This window comes from Trachurus trachurus, assembly GCF_905171665.1.
Source record: "Trachurus trachurus genome assembly, chromosome: 10".
NCBI classification, from domain to species: Eukaryota; Metazoa; Chordata; class Actinopteri; order Carangiformes; family Carangidae; genus Trachurus; species Trachurus trachurus.
The window spans coordinates 19,579,638-19,593,939 of NC_139894.1; the positions used below are offsets into that span (position 1 = coordinate 19,579,638).

General features: G+C 40.5%; 2 protein-coding genes across 2 annotated transcripts; both read right to left on the reverse strand.

Moving 5' to 3' along the window:
• Window positions 1–99: 99 nt before the first annotated feature.
• On the reverse strand, window positions 100–6,012 carry LOC310992236 (protocadherin beta-15-like; the record flags this gene model as incomplete). Its single annotated transcript, XM_083980255.1, has 3 exons — window positions 100–183; window positions 503–595; window positions 3,661–6,012. 3 exons carry the CDS (start codon window positions 6,010–6,012, stop codon window positions 100–102), a joined length of 2,529 nt encoding a protein of 842 aa, XP_083836381.1.
• Window positions 6,013–6,750: 738 nt separating this feature from the next.
• LOC310992237 (protocadherin alpha-8-like) lies at window positions 6,751–9,141 on the reverse strand (the record flags this gene model as incomplete). Its single annotated transcript, XM_083980256.1, has 1 exon — window positions 6,751–9,141. The coding sequence occupies one exon, from the start codon at window positions 9,139–9,141 to the stop codon at window positions 6,751–6,753; it is 2,391 nt and encodes a 796-aa protein (XP_083836382.1).
• Window positions 9,142–14,302: the final 5,161 nt, after the last annotated feature.

Sequence of the window (14,302 nt, forward strand, 5' to 3'; positions counted from 1 at the left end):
AAATAAAGTTTTGTTTTGCCAATGAATTAGAAATGCTGCACGAAACTTCAAAGTTAACTTCAGTCAGATATTCTCTTGACGGGATCTCTCAATTTTGGCTTACAGGCCATGAAATATTGCAATGAGGTCCTCACGGAAAAGCTCAATTATGTTGCACAGAAAATACGCATTACCGAGCTTCAGCTGAAATATAAATCGAAAATCATCACATTATGACCGACGCACCAAAACTACACTTCAGCACCTTGGACAGCGCTAGATCACTGGCCATCGATGGTGAAACCTAATATGGAGCAAAGGTCTCAACATAGTATTTCCTCTTTTTTTTTTAGAAAGAGATAAATGGTATTTATGGACCTAATTAAATCTTGTACAGACCTGACTGTTAACACTTGTATCTCTAATGGTAACATTCTCTTTCAGCAGGAAGTGATTTAATGTAAACATCAGTGAATTCTCTGACATGGACAATAAATTCGTTTACATCTGAAAACTGTCTTACCTCCTCAGATGTTCTCCTCCTGTCAGGAAGCACTAGTGTATTTGCATGGCTGCCCGGGACTATAGTAGATCCAATACTCATTCTGGGTCCAACTAACATGTAGCGCTTGTCTCCAGATCTGTACTGGATGCTGTGACACAGTGTCCCATCATAATTAGTCTCTTGGAGATATTTAGAAGTGTAATCTGTTGATTTTGAGCACTGCATTGCAATCAGCACAATGATACTGATGAGAAAAAGTGCTGAAACTGAGCCCAAAGTTATCATCAGGTAAAAAGTCACATTATTATCCTCATCTGCTTTTGCTGAACTTTTAACATCAGAAGCTGCAAAAGCCTCTTTAGGCTCCACAAGTTTGACAATCACAGTAGCTGTTGCTGAGAGTGAAACGTTCCCATTGTCTTTGACCAGTATGACCAGTTTATGCTCGGCCTCGTCTGTCTCTGTGAATGAGCGAAGTGTTCTGATCTGTCCTGTGTAGCGGTCCAAAGCAAAGAGACTGTGGTCAGTAACTTCCTGCAGTGAAAACAGTAACCAGCCGTTATATCCTATATCAGCGTCATAGGCTCTGACTTTAGTCACCAAGTGTCCTGCATTCACATTGCGGGGAATCTCCTCCACACCTTCAGCAGAACCATTAGAGCTGACTGGATACAGGATGACTGGAGCGTTGTCGTTCTGATCCAGAATGAACACGTTGACTGTGACGTTGCTGCTTAGTGATGGAGTTCCAGAATCTGACGCAACAACGTGGAACTGGAAAGTTTTCAGTGTTTCAAAATCAAAACTTTTTAGTGCGGATATTTGTCCGTTTTCCGAATTTACACTCAGGAAAGATGTCATATCGCCTAGCCCACCTCCTCTTACAATACTATATGTAATTGCTGCATTTGCATTAACATCATTATCAACAGCACGTACAACATAAATTGTTTGCCCAGGGGTATTGTTTTCTACCAGATAAAGTTCAAAAGGATTCTGACTAAAAATTGGCCTGTTATCATTTACATCTGACACCTCAACACGCAAGGTTTTTGAAGAGGAGAGTGACGGCTCACCACAGTCTGTAGCTGTTATGGTGATTTCATAATAAGACACAGCTTCTCGGTCTAATCTTCCTTTTGTGACAAGAGAAAACATGTTTTCCTCTATTGATGGCGTCAAATCAAAAGGAACATTGTCCGAGATTTTACAAATAACCTTTCCATTAACACCGGAATCTCTGTCTGTGACGCTAATCAGAGAGATGACAGTCCCAGGCTTTGAATCCTCGGGGACGACGTTGGACAGTGATGTTACTTCGATGTCTGGCTCGTTATCATTCACGTCATTAATCTTTATTACAACTCTACTTTCGGCGGTCCAGGGTAGTTGACCTTTATCTGAAGCTTGCAAATCTAGTCTGTAAATCTCCGTGTCCTCAAAGTCCACTTTTCCTTTAACTCTAATCTCACCAGTGACACTGTCTAATTCAAACATGTCGTGCACTTTTTTCTTTTGTGTTTTTCCAAAGGAATATTCAATTTCGCTGTTCAAACCTTCGTCTAAATCTGTAGCGTTTAATTGTATTACAAGAGTTCCTATCGGTGCATTTTCAGATAATGACACACTGTATGTATCCTTACTGAACACGGGGCGATTATCATTGGCATCTAACACAATTATAGTTAAATTAAGGTTGCCAGATTTGGACGGAGTGCCGCCATCGAGCGCCGTTAATACTAACCTATGTTCTGCCTTTTGTTCTCTGTCCAAGGGCTTTTTCAGGACTAAGAACGGTATCCTGTCATCCTCGCTATCTCTCACTTCTGTATCAAAGAAATTATTCAGGTTCAACTTATATAATCGAACTGTGTGTGTTCCGACATCAGGGTCTCTTGCGGCATGAATTTGAAAACGAGTACCAGGAGGGGTATGCTCCGCTATTTCCAGTCGCTGCTCGTTCTCTGGGAAAGTGGGTGAATGATCATTGACATCGACTATTTCAACGCTCACGTAATGTATTTCTAGAGGGTTTTCAACAACAATTTTTAGGTTTATCAGACAAACCTTGATTCCATCACAGAGTTCCTCGCGGTCCATATTTTTTCCAACATACAAGACTCCATTGTTCTGGTTTAATTGAAACAGTGCATGATTTGGACCAGAGACAATACGAAACCGCCTGTCTGCCAAGGTGCGAGTGTCAAGACCTAAATCTTTAGCAACATTTCCAACAGGGGATCCCACCTGTACTTCTTCAGGGACAGAGTATCTGAGCTGGGCCAAAATCCGCTTCTCAAAGCACAGCAACAAAATCCCGGCAACCCACCAGCAATTCACTCGGTGTCTTTGTCCTTGTCCTTCCATTGTGAAGCAAATAAAGCGACTTTCTCTTAAATAAATTCAATGATCCAGGTGCTCATCGAACAAATTGAATTAGATCCATTTTTCTATTCTCAAATTGAAGTTGACGCATCAATGTCTAGCGCCTTTCATAATACTTGATACATAGCCTACTCTACGATGTGGACTCAGTAAGCATACCACCCCTATCATTGATGGGCAGGGCCTGTGCAAATGGAGTTACACAACCATAATCGAGGCCATACTGACACCATGTGGCCACCGGCCTTTGCTTGAAACCTTTACAATTCTATATGCTGCACATAGGTCCGTAGAAGAGAGGCAAACGATGAGCTAATTAAAATATCGTCTAAAGTATCACTTTGTGAAATCTGCCTTTTCCAGATACGCTCTAACATGTTTTGTTTCTCGGGAGTCCCCGATCAGAATGTAGTCCAGATGTATTATTATTCAACCTGTATTGTTAAATGACATACAACCTCGTCGGTTTCGATCTATGTCATTTATGCGCCATAGATCAGAATACGTGCACTGAAAATCTCGTCCACAACTGGACTTTGTTCAGTACTCAACACTGAAGGCGATAATTTAATAAGATCAATATGCCATCAACCATAATGCCAAGAAAAAGAAATGTACATTGGGGTAGAACGAGAATGTAAATTCAGCACCGCGGACAGCGACACTTCACACCAACAGTGAAAAAACAAAGAATACTAACTAAAACGGAAAAGAAAAATTGCATCAACTTTCACTAATGGTGTATTAGAGCATATGTCATATGACTAATTAAAAACAATAAAAATATTTACCTCCTCAGATGTTCTCCTCCTGTCAGGAAGCGCAAGTGTATTGGCATGGCTGCCAGGAACTATAGTAGATCCAATACTCATTCTGGGTCCAACTAACATGTAGCGCTTGTCTCCAGATCTGTACTGGATGCTGTGACACAGTGTCCCATCATAATTAGTCTCTTGTAGATATTTAGAGGTGTAGTCTGTGGATTTTGAGCACTGCATTGCAATCAGCACGATGATACTGATGAGAAAAAGTGCTGAAACTGAGCCCAAAGTTATCATCAGGTAAAAAGTCACATTATTATCCTCATCTGCTTTTGTTGAACTTTTAACATCAGAAGCTGCAAAAGCCTCTTTGGGCTCCACAAGTTTGACAATCACAGTAGCTGTTGCTGAGAGTGAAACGTTCCCATTGTCTTTGACCAGTATGACCAGTTTATGCTCGGCCTCGTCTGTCTCTGTGAATGAGCGAAGTGTTCTGATCTGTCCTGTGTAGCGGTCCAAAGCAAAGAGACTGTGGTCAGTAACTTCCTGCAGTGAAAACAGTAACCAGCCGTTATATCCTATATCAGCGTCATAGGCTCTGACTTTAGTCACCAAGTGTCCTGCGTTCACATTGCGGGGAATCTCCTCCACACCTTCAGCAGAACCATTAGAGCTGACTGGATACAGGATGACTGGAGCGTTGTCGTTCTGATCCAGAATGAACACGTTGACTGTGACGTTGCTGCTTAGAGACGGAGTTCCAGAATCTGACGCAACAACGTGGAACTGGAAAGTTTTCACTGTTTCAAAGTCAAAACTTTTTAGTGCGGATATTTGTCCGTTTTCCGAATTTACACTCAGGAAAGATGTCATATCACCCCGCAGCCCATCTCCTCTTACAATACTATATGTAACCGCTGCGTTTTCATTCACATCATTATCAGCAGCAGTTACGGAATAAACTGATCCCCCAGGGGTATTGTTTTCTAACAGATAAAGTTCAAATGGATTCTGGCTAAAAACTGGCCTGTTATCATTTACATCTGACACCTCAACACGCAATGTTTTTGTAGAAGACAGGGAAGGCTCACCACAGTCTGTAGCTGTTATGGTGATTTCATAATGAGACACAGCTTCTCGGTCTAATCTTCCTTTTGTGACAAGAGAAAACATGTTTTCCTCTATTGATGGCGTCAAATCAAAAGGAACATTATCCGAGATTTTACAAATAACTTTTCCATTAACGCCAGAATCTCTGTCTGTGACACTAATCAGAGAGATGACAGTCCCAGGCTTTGAATCCTCGGGGACGACGTTGGACAGTGATGTTACTTCGATGTCTGGCTCGTTATCATTAGCGTCTCCAATTTTTATTACAACTCTACTATCGGTAGTCAAAGGTGGCTGGCCTTTATCTGACGCCTGCAAATCTAGTCTGTAAATCTCCGTGTCCTCGAAGTCCACTTTTCCTTTAACTCTAATCTCACCAGTTACACTGTCTAATTCAAACGTGTCGTGCACTTTTTTCTTTTGTGTTTTCCCAAAGGAATATTCAATTTCACTGTTCGTACCTTCGTCTAAATCTGTAGCGTTTAATTGTATTACAAGAGTTCCTATCGGTGCATTTTCATGTAATGACACACTGTATGTATCCTTACTGAACACGGGGCGATTATCATTTACATCTAACACAGTTATAGTTAAATTAAGGTTCCCGGATTTGGACGGACTGCCGCCATCCAGCGCCGTTAATACCAACCTATGTTCTGCCTTTTGTTCTCTGTCCAAGGACTTTTTCAACACTAAAAAGGGAGTCTTTTCATCCTCGCTATCCCTCACTTCTATATCAAAGAAGTTATTTGGGTTCAATTTATATAATCGAACTGTGTGTGTTCCGACATCAGGGTCTCTTGCGGCATGAATTTGAAAACGAGTACCTGGATGAGTATTCTCGGCTATTTCCAGTCGTTGATCATTCTCTGGGAAAGTGGGTGAATGATCATTGACATCGACTATTTCAACGCTCACGTAATGTATTTCTAGGGGGTTTTCAACAACAATTTTTAGGTTTATCAGACAAACCTTGATTCCATCACAGAGTTCCTCGCGGTCCATATTTTTTCCAACATACAAAACTCCATTGTTCTGGTTTAATTGAAACAGTGCATGATTTGGACCAGAGACAATACGAAACCGCCTGTCTGCCAAGGTGCGAGTGTCAAGACCTAAGTCTTTAGCAACATTTCCAACAGGGGATCCCACTTGTACTTCTTCAGGGACAGAGTATCTGAGCTGGGCCAGAATCCGCTTCTCAAAGCACAGCAACAAAATCCCGGCAACCCACCAGCAATTCACTCGGTGTCTTTGTCCTCGTCCTTCCATTTTGAAGCAAATAAGGATGGTTTCTCTAAAGTAAATACAATGATCCACGTGCTCATCGAACCACTTTAATTAGATCCATTTCGTCATTCTCAAATAGAAGCACTTACATGTAAATGTACCGTTTTTTACTTGATACATCCTCTACGATGTGTGCTCCGTATACTCCGTAAGAATATGATCCTGATGGGCCGGGCCTGTGCAGATTGAGCTACACAACCATCATTTATGCCATACTGACACCATGTGGCCACCGGCCTTTGCTTGGGAACACTATGTTCAATAGAAAAGGACGAACGATGAGATAATTAAAATCTCAAAGTTTCATTTTAAATATAGGTTGGCCACTTCCTCTTGTTTAGTATGTTTCTCAGCAGCCTCCAATCAGGATGTGGCTCTGATTTGTTGAACCTCTATTGTTAAATGACAATCCTCGGTCATTTTTATCTAGCAGTGATCCAATCTGTTCAATTTAGAGCAGGACACACTCACTGAAAAGCTCATTCACATCTATATTTTGTTCAGTACACTATCGATTTGCTTTGATCATAACTATGTTTGGATATAGGAATGATAAGTTAACATGGAACACTAAATGTATTCAGAACAGGAGATGGGCATCTGTTATTAACCATAATGCTAGCAAAAGGAAATTCAGCACCATGGACAGCGATATTTAACATCAGCACCGAAAGACAGAACTCGAAAGGAAAAGAAACATCAATTTTCCCAAATAATGTGTCAAAACACATGAGTAATGAAAACATTTACCTCATCAGATGTTCTCCTTCTGTCAGGAAGCACCAGTGTATTCGCATGGCTGCCAGGGACTATAGTAGATCCTATACTCATCCTGGGTCCAACTAACATGTAGCGCTTGTCTCCAGATCTGTACTGGATGCTGTGACACAGTGTCCCATCATAATTAGTCTCTTGTAGATATTTAGATGTATAGTCAGTAGTCTTTGAGCACTGCATTGCAATCAGCACGATGATACTGATGAGAAAAAGTGCTGAAACTGAGCCCAAAGTTATCATCAAGTAAAAAGTCACATTATTATCCTCATCTGCTTTTGCTGAACTTTTAACATCAGAAGCTGCAAAAGCCTCTTTGGGCTCCACAAGTTTGACAATCACAGTAGCTGTTGCTGAGAGTGAAACGTTCCCATTGTCTTTGACCAGTATGACCAGTTTATGCTCGGCCTCGTCTGTCTCTGTGAACGAGCGAAGTGTTCTGATCTGTCCTGTGTAGCGGTCCAAAGCAAAGAGACTGTGGTCAGTAACTTCCTGCAGTGAAAACAGTAACCAGCCGTTATATCCGATATCAGCGTCATAGGCTCTGACTTTAGTCACCAAGTGTCCTGCGTTCACATTGCGGGGAATCTCCTCCACACCTTCAGCAGAACCGTTAGAGCTGACTGGATACAGGATGACTGGAGCGTTGTCGTTCTGATCCAGAATGAACACGTTGACTGTGACGTTGCTGCTTAGTGGCGGAGTTCCAGAATCTGACGCAACAACGTGGAACTGGAAAGTTTTCACTGTTTCAAAGTCAAAACTTTTTAGCGCTGAAATCGTGCCATTGGCTTCGTTTATATTTAAAAAGGATGTCACAGTTTGTCCTGGACTGTTTCTGTGGAGTGAATATGTGACTGCCGCATTTTCACCCACGTCCGCATCTTTTGCACTCACAGAAAAAATTGATATCCCGGCCTTATTATTTTCAGGCACATAAAAAGTATATGGGCTTTCAGTGAACAAAGGTCTGTTATCATTAACATCTACCACATCTACCTGTATCACCTTTGTAGATGAAAGCGGCGGAGTTCCTAAGTCTTTAGCTGTTATTGTAATGTCATACTTGTGTATTGTTTCCTTATCCAGAAAGTCCTTGGTGACCAAAGAGTACGACTGTCCATCGGGGGATGGCTTTAAGTCGAAAGGTAAATTGCCGAGCACACTGCACACCACCTGTCCATTCACACCTGAGTCGAGGTCAGTCACACCCATAAGCGCCACCACCGTGCCCAGAGGTGCATCCTCTGGAATTCGACTTGAAAGAGATGTGATTTCTATCTCGGGTTGGTTATCATTCACATCTTCCACTCTAACAACCACGTTACAGTGTGTGGAAAGAGACCAGGTACCTTTGTCCGCAGCCAATACCTTAATCTCATAGACTTGTTTTCCCTCGTAATCAAGGCCCCCTTTCACTGTTAGTCGACCAGTTCTGCTGTCCAATTCAAACGGGTCAGACGAGAGTCCTCTAAGTTTACCCCTTAAAGAATATTCTATCTCACCGTTCATCCCCTCATCCGAGTCAGATGCATTTACTGTCAACAAGTATGTCCCTGGAGCCGCGTTTTCCTTTATTGTTATAGTGTATTTCTGTTTATCACAAACTGGCGAGTTGTCATTTATGTCAGACACAATTACAGTGATATTAACTGTACCAGATTTTGATGGTTTTCCTCCGTCTGCAGCTGTTAATAGTAACCAGTGTTGAGCATTCTGTTCTCTATCCAAAGGTCGTTGTAAAACCAGGAAAGGAACTTTTCCATCCTCCCCGAATTCCTCCGTTTCCACGCGAAAATACTGGTTATGGTTTAGCTTATATGACTGTAAGGAATTCAGACCGACATCTAAGTCATGAGCTCCTTCCACTTGAAATCGAGATCCCACAACAGCGGACTCCAACACCTCCAATGTGTAGTTTTCTTCGGGAAATTTTGGAGAATTGTCGTTTACATCCAGTATTTCAATAATTACCTGGTGCATCTCGAGAGGATTTTCTACAACCGCTTTCAGATTCATGATGCAGGGAACAGTTTTCGTGCATAGCTCCTCTCGGTCTACTCTCTGGTTGACTAGCAAAACTCCATCCCTCGGATTTACCTTAAACAGATCCTGCTTTGTCCCTGATACAACGCGCAGATTTCTGTCTGTCAATCTTCCAAGATCTAACCCAAGGTCTTTGGCCACATTCCCTACTGCAGACCCTGATTTAGATTCCTCCTGAATGGAATATCTTATTTGAGCAGTGATCCCTTCCAATTTAATCCCAATCAGTAGCCCCAGACAAAAGAAAATCCACACATCCAGTCGTTGTCCTTTGATGCCCGTTACCGCCATGGTTTGGCAAAAGCGGTCTTGAATCCGTCAATAATTATTTGAGATTTTCAGTTTCTTCTCGGGAAGAATGAACACGAAACGTCTGCGAGTAACATCATTCTAGCAAAATGATGAAGATTGTTCGGTCGGTTCTTTCAACCCCTCTCAATAGGTTGCTACTGAATGCACATGAAAAAGGATGCCCCCCTCACACACACAACCACTGTGGTGATAAATAGTGTAACAGCACCACCTATTGTTATTGTAGCGATGATGCGTCAACGAAGGAAGAGTTCCTTTTGAAGTAGCCTTTGTAATCTTTTCGCCGAAAATGTGGAGATGGGCTTCTCTGTCCAGGATGTATTGATTAAATGTATTAAACTCTTATGTCAAATTATATGTTAAAAATAGGACTCTTGAGCGCTGGAATTACTAACGTAGTGCGGAGAGTAAACTATTCACCTGTATGAAAAGGTGCTGAAACGCAGATTTATAATCATGTATTGATAATTAAATCTATTATTATTCTCATCATTGTTTATTTCAAAAATCAGCTCCGCTCTGACCAAAAAACTCTGATGATGGTTGAACTTGTATCAGCTAAAAAGTGGCGTTATATTTATAGATTCGGAGCCCAGCCTCAGTTTGTAGGTGGAGCTGGTCGTATTCACATTCTATATGTTTGGACTCTGTGGTCTTCTCAGCACACTCCCACAATATCCCTCCTATTGCAGAGGTGTGCAGTGACATCTTATGGATTAAACCTGCAAGTGCTGCTCTGATGAGCCCATGGCAGCCCTGTGTTGCTCATATAACTGTGCCTTCTCCCCCCTGCAGTGATCTGTCCACAATGCTGCGGTACATGATGGCGAAATCTAGCAAAAATAAATAAATAAAAATGAGAGAACAGACAAATATGATCCCCATACTAACAACAGCTGCAGGAAACAAGGTGACCTACATCATGAAAACCCCGAATCTGCGCACCCCTCCCACCTGTTATATGTCTACGTATTGGTTCTGGATATAGGCCAAACATATGCGTGCTCGTGCATGTGCGCTGCAGCAGTCTGCACCACGTCTTCTGGTGCTCTGCCTGCATTGCAACGATACCAGACTCTCTTAAAGCACCACATCGCATTGTTATCCGCTGGTGTTAGACAAAGGAAGCAGTAACATTTCTCAGCAAAATGCTCATTCGATGTCTCTGAGCTGCGGACACTGCACTGCACTGTGTCGTGGCGGTGGAAAGATGGTGGGGTGGGGGGTGGTGTTGTCAGAATATGAAATTAAAGGCGGCTCCACAGCACACTGCCAGTTCCAGTGAACAGACAACACGTCACCATGGCAACGCAGCTCCATTAGGCAGGTCGCTGTCCATGGTGCTGAAAAGAGGCATGCGTACAGGGAGGAAGAAAGCAGAGGGGGGAGGGATGGAGGAGCTTTGAATGCTGCAGACAAAGGCAGTCAGATGTATACACACATATACAGTATTTCTAACTATCTAAATATGTACAAGTTACCCTTCACCATCATATTCCTTCCCTGTAATTTATTTACAATAATTATTTTGTAATTGGATAAGGCGTGTACTTGAAGCTAAGACAACACTTGTAAAAGAAACTCACAAAATGTAACTAAACTTTGAAATGTGTCTTCTATTAAAAGTATTTATGTCAAGAGAGAGCTCCTATACATGCCCATGAATAAATATACAGCACAGCTCGATGCATCATGCTCATGTGTTAGCCTACTAGTGCCAGCTGGTGGTGGTTCTAGTGTTTTGTTCCACATTGGTGCATTTTTGTGCAGTGTGCTTCTCTATCAGACGACCAGTGCTGCTGACAACAGACAGTCTCCTCTCAGGGTCAAGTGGTGATTAGATATGATATTCTTTACTATTTCTTGTGCCACTTTATTCCAAAAACAAACAAAAACAGACCTCTCATAAACACATTGGTTCTTGATTTATTTAAGATACATCACAAAAACACCAGCCTGCTGTGTGCTAAGAGGTGTTGCTAAAATTTGGAGGGGTGGAGGATATTAAATCAGAGAAACTCCTCCCATGGGTTTATGATTTCAATCTCTCCAAGCACATATGACCTCATCTCCCCAGAGAGATGAGGTCATATGTGTGCTCACACAAAAGGCAGATGGAGAGACAAACACATTCAGTAGGCTATGAAAAATACAGCAAATATATCTTGCCTCAGAAACAGAGTGAACATTTAATTAAAATGACTGAAGAATTTCTGTGTCACATTACAATGAATAAAGAATATAATTTATGTAACATATAAGACATAATTCAACTTTTCAAATTGTGACCTTAAGCGCAATTCATCAGACTACATGCAGAGCTTCATTTGAGAGATGATGTGGTTGCTGCTTATCAATTAATGTTAGTTATTTATGACATGGTGTTTCTTTGCAGGATTAAGATGGTCATGATGTCCTGACACAAGGTGAAAGTGCTGACTGTGATCACAGAGGATAGCTTGGCTGGGGCACATCGCTGGAGCCTGTTTCGATATTCCCCTATGGTGTATGAGAAAGGTAAGATCAAGCATTACTCAAAAGCATATTTGTGGAAATGCCCCTCTTTCTTGACCCATACATTTCACAATTGAATCATTTAAAGTGTTTATAAAAAAACATTTGATTCAATTCAAGAGTAATTCTTAAAATTGAAAATATATATATATTTCTTTGGCCTAAACAGAACTGGAGCCCTAGACATCATAGTGATCTGCAACCTTTAGTGTTCTTCAGTCTGTTCATTTTTGTTTTGGAACATTTTTATGCAGTATCACTGCTAACACACTTGATTATTCCAGTAATTACAAGGTTAGGAAATTAACACACAAAATCATTCAACAATCACATTTAAAGTTTGTCCTTTATTACTATTTACACATAGTAAAATTTGCAGTGGAAAGTTAAACTGCATTACCACCACCACTCATAAGTTACATGTTGTTGTACAATATGACCATCCTGCTTTGTTGGGTCAGAATATACCATGCTCTCTCAATAATAATTTCAGTCTTTCAGATGTTTGTTTCTCACACCTTAAGAAACCCTTTTCAGTTAAAGCAATTGATAACTTTTGCTGACTTACAGGGGGGAAATGAAGGCCTTTTTTAAATCTATTTCTTTTCTTCTTCTTTTTTAAATAGTTGAGTTGTTGTGATATCAATACTTACATTCTACTAGTAGGATGTCCAGAATGACAGCTTGTGTCCTTGAATCAGTGTGGCTGTAAAAAAGATCTTGGTGGAAACAAACACATGGTACATTTCTTTTTTTGACACAGTGTTCCTGTTATGTTACTGTCTCATCATCAGAGAGGTGGGGTGAGATAAAATCTCGGAGCATTCTAAAACAAGATGTGCTTTCTGGTTTGGGGAAATTATCTAACATTTTTTGAAGTGCAATTGCTAAGCAGTGAATTGAATTGAAAATAAATCATTTAAATGGAATGCACAGAGCATACTATAGGTTGCTATATACTCCAGTGTGTATCAATAATAATCTCTGTGGACATAAGTAAGGAGCTGTTACCAGTGATCATCAGCCCGGAGAGCATGTCAGTCATTGCCAAAGAGAGCAAGAAAGTTTCTGCAGAGCGTCCTATACCGCATGTGCAAGATTTTTTTTTTTTATTAAGGCTGACTTAATACTCCAGTATGATATACGTACTGCTGCTATGCATCACATTCTCTGATGAGACAGTTAAAACATACAAATATTTACAATTTCCACAAGCAACAAAACATCTACATTTACATACAACACCCCCTGTGGTATAAATAGTAGTATAACTGGATTGAGTTTACAAGTTGATTAAACAATTCAATCAGAAGAATGTGAAGCCAAACCAGTTAGATTGAGTCAACACACTATAAGTCTTACATTCCTTTATTTTTCATCCAAGAACCTTTGTCTTGTACATGTTGTATTTACCCTTGCGTTTCAGTTTTGTACCAGTTTCAACACAATAATGTAAATATACATAAATACACTTGAATAAAATTAAAAGGAAGTGTAACATGCCAGTCACCCTGCAAACACGTACTTGAGCAAATGACACATAAAGTTTTACATCTTGAATTGTAGTTATGGACAGTTGATGTTGATTTCAGATCTTGTGTCAAAACATAAAACACATTGCTGTGCTACTATTGATGACTGGTGATAAAGGTTTTCCAAAAAAAAAAAAGTATTCAGTGTGAGTCAAGCTGATGAAAAACTAGCTCCGACAGTCAGGTTGTGATTTTGGGCTTTGTTCCAGAGACACATTCACTACATGATAATGAAAATGCACGCCAGGAAAAAACTTATCAAGTGAAAATATTAAAAGTTTTATGTTATAAGTTCTAAATTCTATGAAACATGCACATGGTGCAGTTCTCACAGTAGCTTCTGATACTTTAAATTACTGAGCAGTTATTCTACTTCATAAGCATTTATCTCAGCCATGTCAATGCATCATTATGGTGTCATTGGCCTGATACTGACTGACTGGTGTTCACATAGTTCTGTATACACACATATTGCACATCAAGTATTTTCTACTTAACTTGCTCTCTTATCATATGCACCTGTGAAGACAAAGGTAAAACATAGTATATGTTTGTGGAATAGACCGTTTTTGTATAAATACTTAAATACTATTATGTGACAGAGAGATATAAACTACTACTACTGTTTCCTTGTATTACCTAAATAAAAACAGCAGAATCTGTTACCCTATTTGCCAGTGTTGATAATTTCTCCTCAATTTGTATTGGTGAAGATAATCAATAATCAATGATCACTGTGGGAGTGCAGCTAAACTCTGTTATGGTTGAACACCAGCAACCACTAACCCGGAAATACAGTGTGCACTGCCTGCTCAGGCCTGCGGAAACTGACCAATTAGAGCAGACTGGGCTTGGTAGGGAGGAGGGGTTTTAAAGAGACAGGGGATGATACAAATAGAGGGTGAAAGGAAATGCTGCAGAAATGTACAGCATGAGAAATATAACAGTTTAAAACATTAAAGCTATAAACATATTCTAGCAGGACACTCACATAAAAGGTATGATGATTAAAATGAATTTTTTTTTTTTTTTAAAGAAACATTTAAACTATTCACATTGTCATCATAAATGCCACCAGGCTCTGACTTTGACCG